The following is a 5,612-nucleotide window of genomic DNA, read 5'->3' as shown; positions in this document are numbered from 1 at the left end:
TACATTTAATTAATAAAGTCTCTCACTAATTAATTAAAATAAAACAAAATGCAACTGACAAAACTAACCATAATTTGTACTCGTCCGTTGACTAGATGCAAACATCAATAACAATAACAGCTTTATTTTGTCTTTTAACTTGGCAAATCATTAGTGGGATCTTTTATATATATATGCCACTTGACACAGAAGTTTAAATTGGACTTAAACCCTATCTGTGAAACCAGGCCTTAAAGGGTTAGTTCACCCAAAAATGAAATTGATGACATTAATGACTCACTGTTGAATTATGTTCTCATCATTTATGTTGTATTATGTTGTTTTCTATTATTATTATTTCCCTTTTATGGTACATTATAATACTGACTGTCGTATACTAAAAATGTGCAAGAGTTCATTGTGCGCATATGTGGACAACATGTGACCTTTTTTTTTTGACTTGAGAATGTGACGACCCCCCGTGTCACATGTGGCTGCTCCCTTGAGGACTGATGGTTTGCCAGTGTATCGAGATGTACGGTAAAAATAAAGAATGCTAAGAAGTTATTTAATGTGTAATATTCTTTAATGGATGGATGACAACTACATTACACATAAACATGACGGAGAGAGATGAAAACCTAACAGGTTATGGGCCCAGGCGCGCCAATGCTAACGTTTCAGGAGGAAAATGGCAGAGACTAGTCTTCGACGGAGACGAGAATAACTACGAACTATGGGAAGTAAAATTTCTTGGTCATCTGAGATTAATGGGTTTAAAGGAAACAATACTGTCTACCGAGGATATAGACGAGGAAAAGAATGAGGAGTGCTACGCTGAACTAATCCAGTTTCTCGACGATAAAAGCTTGTCACTGGTGATGCGAGAGGCGGCTGATGACGGCAGGAAAGCTCTGGAAATACTTCGAAGTCACTACGCCAGTCAGGGTAAGCCGAGAATTATCGCCCTATACACTGAACTAACTTCGTTAAAGAAGGAATCTAACGAGACGGTGACAGACTACATTATCCGAGCTGAGAAAGCGGTGACTTCCCTAAGAAACGCAAAAGAAGTAATAAGTGACGGACTGATAATAGCGATGATCCTAAAGGGCCTGCCAGATTCCTACAAGCCTTTCGCTATCCATACTACACAGAGTAATGAAGAATTGACTTTCACCCAGTTTAAAAGCAAACTGAGAAGTTATGAAGAGACAGAAAAATTTGCTGATAAACCCAAAACTGACAATGTGATGAAAGTAAACATAGCATCCGTGACCTGCTATGGATGTGGAAACCGCGGTCATCTTGCACGTGATTGCCGCCAAAAGGGGGTACCCAAGTGGTGCAGCTACCATAGAAGTTCAACACACAGTGATGAGACATGTCGCCGGAGAAAAGACGGGCACAAAGACGAAGCGAAACAAGCTGCAGAAAAACAAGAGGAGCGTGAAAAAGAACAAACATTTGTTTTCAAAGTCAGTCAAACATTTCTTCCAGACAATATTACGAAAAATGGACTAATGGTAGACTGTGGAGCAACATCCCACATCTTAACAGAGAAGACCGATTTCACGAGATTTGATGAGAGTTTCGACCCAAAGTCACACTACATGGAACTTGCGGATGGAGCCAGGATGAACAACGTGGCATTAAAGCGGGGCGACGCAGAGGTGTTACTGCTGGATGTGGAAGGAAAATGCGTCAGGATCACTCTAAAGAAGGCCTTGTTCATACCATCATATCCACAAAGCATCATCTCCGTTCAAGCTGCTACAACAGATGGTGCCAGGGTGATCTTCCAAGAAGGACAGAATGAACTGATAAGCAAGGATGGAGCTGTGTTCCGCATAGAAGAGCATGAGAGACTGTACTATCTGAAAACGGTAAATAACAACAAACACTGTGTTGATACATCAGTTACTGATATGATGTCCAGGGACAAAGTGAGTTTAACTTGTGATGTTAAAACATGGCATGAGATAATGGGACATTGTAATGTTAGTGATGTGTTGAAATTACCTGAAGTGGTAGAGGGTATGAAAATCACAGGTAATACCAAACTAGATTGTGACGTCTGTACTGAGGGAAAGTTCATCAACAGCAGAAGTAGAAAAACTGACACAAAAGCTGGCGAGGCCCTAGAGTTAGTACACACTGATTTAGCAGGTCCTATTGAACCAACTTCTCAAGATGGATATAAGTAGGCTTGGGCGGTATCCAAATTTTGATACCGTCAAACCTCCTCCCTATTTTACCTCGGTATACGGTATTACCGTGAATAATTAAAACATTATGTAAGGCTCAGACAGCGTCAACAAACTGTTGGCTTGGCTTATATATATATATATATATATATATATATATATATATATATATATATATATATATATATATATATATATATATATATATAGGCCTATATTTTTATTTTATTTTTTACATTTGAGCCCCTGCCCCTGAGAAACTCTCTGCACGTTTTATGCATACCGTTATGAGACAATTGACTTTTTTTTTTGTGAGTCCCATGTCCACTTGATTTTTGTGGAGTTCATGCTTATTGCTTACATTGCCAGCTGTGTGACAAAAGGCTTCGGCAATATTACAGCATAGTCTGAAGGTGCGCTCGGTTTTTCATCCCCGCAGCAGTGAGTGGATGGTGGTTTCAGATATGCGCCCTTAGGTTCAAGGTATTTCCATCTCTCGCGGTCATCTTTTTGTTGCACAATTTGCAAATTGCCTCGTCTGTATTTACCGTCAAAACCCAAAATACTTCCAAACTGCAGAAGTTGTGTTCTTTTTCGAGACCGAATAACTCGAATAAGTATTAGTATTAAATATTTAATAATTAATTGTTGATCAGCAATATGTAAGTTGATCTGTTTTTTTTTTTGACGGTTTGACGGTATTGAAACTGATACCGTTGCTATTTTTAGATCCCACGGTATACCATTTTACCGTATTACCGCCCAAGCCTAGATATAAGTATGCGATTTCATTCACAGATGATTTTTCAGGGGCAATATCTGTTTACTTCCTTAAGAATAAGAGTGACACTACTCTAGCGACAGAGAAGTTCCTAGCAGACTGTGCACCATACGGTAGAGTCAAATGCATTAGATCAGACAATGGTACAGAATACACAGGCAATGCATTTCAGTCACTTTTACGAGAAAAGGGTATAAGACATGATACATCATCCCCATACTCTCCACATCAAAATGGTACAGCTGAGAGACAATGGCGAACCATTTTTGAAATGGGAAGGTGTCTTCTAATAGAGAAGGGATTACCAAAGGTTCTGTGGCCTTATGCTGTCCAAACTGCTACTCATATCCGAAACAGATGCTATAATGACAGAATTAAGAATACTCCACATTTCATATTGACAGGAAGAAAGCCAGATCTTTCTAAAATGTGGGTTTTTGGATCAGAATGCTATGCATACAAACACAATCAAAAGAAATTGGACCCTAGATGTGAGAAGGGAATATTTGTGGGGTATAGTAAGAATAGCCCAGCTTATCTGGTATACAATCCACAGACAGGAAATGTGTCAAAACATAGATTGGTGAAATTCATTAGGAAGAACAGTGTTGAACAACAGACACAAACCGATGAAGATTACTTGGAAATCCAAAGCTACAGAGATAGGACACAGAATAATGTGAACGGTGGTGATACCCCACAAAGTGAGGAGAGCACAGAGAAGCAGGTACTAGGTGAAAAAATGGAGAGTATAGATACAGACAATACAGAAGTGTCAGAACATGATGGAACTATGGAAAAAGTAGACACAGAAAACAACAAAAACAGTACAGGTCCAACAGACACTGATAGTCAAAAACAGTATCACTCGAAAAGAGAAAAGAGAGCCCCAAAGTATTTACAAGACTACCTGACAGACTTTAAAGACGATGTAACCAATGTGAGTGTCGATTATTGTTACAGGGCAGTGTGTGGAGTTCCCCAAACCTATAGAGAAGCCCTTATGTCACCTGATGCTCCCGGATGGGAACATGCTATGAAGGAAGAGATGGACTCACTTAAAGAAAATGACACATTTGAATTCACTACTCTACCAGAGGGCAGAAAGACAGTAGGGGGAAGATGGGTATATGTCCTTAAAGAAAATGCAGAAAGAGGAAAAATCTTCAAGGCTAGGTATGTTGCAAAAGGATACAACCAAACTGAAGGCATAGACTACCATGAGACATTTGCTCCTACAGCAAATCTCACCTCTGTACGGGCATTAATGCAGATAGCTGCTCAGAATGACTTTTTTGTTCATCAGATGGACGTCAAAACAGCATATCTACATGCCCCAATAGAGGAAGACATATACTTAGAACAACCAGAGGGTTTTGAAGAAACATCTGACATAGGAGACAAGTTAGTATACAAACTAAAGAAATCTCTGTATGGTCTAAAACAGTCTGGAAGGAACTGGTACAAACTTTTAAATGATCATCTTGAACAAAACAACTTTGAGAGAAATCAGTCTGATCACTGTGTGTATAGAAAGCAGATTGAAAATGAGACAATCATAGTGATCATCTGGGTAGATGATTTGATAATTGCAGCAAGCAGTGAAGATCAGCTCAACAGTTTTAAAGAAAAAATGAAGTCCAAATTTAACATGAAGGATCTGGGGAAAATATCTTATTTTTTTGGGAATTCAGTTTGAACAAAAAGAGGGAGAAATTAAAATGAATCAGAAAAGGTACATTCTCAAAATGCTTGAAAAGTTTGGAATGTCAAACTGTAAACCAAAAGCTACCCCAAGTGAATTAAAAGTGGAATGTGATAAGAATAAGGGAGAAAACATCAATGAGATTGAGAACCCCAAAGAATACCGTGAACTCGTTGGAAGCTTGATCTATGCAATGACCTGTACCAGACCAGACATTAGCTGGATAGTCAGTAAACTGTCACAAACCCTTGCAAAACCTAAAACACATGACTTAGTAGCTGCAAAACATGTCCTGAGATACCTAAAAGGTACAGCTGACTACGAGCTTTGTTTCAAGAAAACAGACAAGACTTTAAGTCTAATAGCATTCAGTGATTCTGACTGGGCATCTTCAGAAAAAGATAGACGCAGCACTTCAGGATACTGTTTCAGCCTGACAAAACAAGGCCCTGTTATTTCATGGAAGTCTAAGAAACAGCCGACAGTGGCACTGTCGACCTGCGAAGCTGAATACATTGGCCTAGCAAACACTACTCAGGAAAGCATGTACTTAACTCAACTGCTAAATGGCATGGATAATAGTGTCTACACTTGCACCACAATGTATGGTGATAATCAGGGGGCCATTGCATTGAGTAGAAACCCAGTGAACAGATCTAGATCGAAGCACATTGATGTGAAATATCACTTTATCCGTGATGCTGTCAATGAGGGAAAAATACATATTGTGTACTGCCCTACAGAAGACATGGTGGCAGATGTTTTGACAAAATCTGTGTCAAAAATTAAAATTCTAAAGTTCAAATGTTTTCTGTTTGGGAACTAAATATTTGTGATGTCATTATATATGGCTTAAGATGATGAGAACAAGTGGGGGTGTTGAATTATGTTCTCATCATTTATGTTGTATTATGTTGTTTTCTATTATTATTATTTCCCT

General features: G+C 38.8%; 1 protein-coding gene across 1 annotated transcript; it reads left to right on the top strand.

Moving 5' to 3' along the window:
* The first annotated feature begins 394 nt into the window (after positions 1-394).
* LOC137075192 (uncharacterized) lies at positions 395-4,644 on the top strand. The gene is made up of 2 exons (XM_067443495.1): positions 395-1,865; positions 3,931-4,644. Exons 1-2 carry the CDS (start codon positions 576-578, stop codon positions 3,958-3,960), a joined length of 1,320 nt encoding a protein of 439 aa, XP_067299596.1. The 5' UTR covers positions 395-575; the 3' UTR covers positions 3,961-4,644.
* The last annotated feature ends 968 nt before the right edge of the window (positions 4,645-5,612 follow it).

The sequence above is a fragment of the Pseudorasbora parva genome, chromosome 5 (genome assembly GCF_024679245.1).
Source record: "Pseudorasbora parva isolate DD20220531a chromosome 5, ASM2467924v1, whole genome shotgun sequence".
NCBI lineage: Eukaryota > Metazoa > Chordata > Actinopteri > Cypriniformes > Gobionidae > Pseudorasbora > Pseudorasbora parva.
The sequence above is the reverse complement of the archived record's forward strand: the minus strand, read 5'-3'. Positions and strand labels throughout refer to the sequence as shown.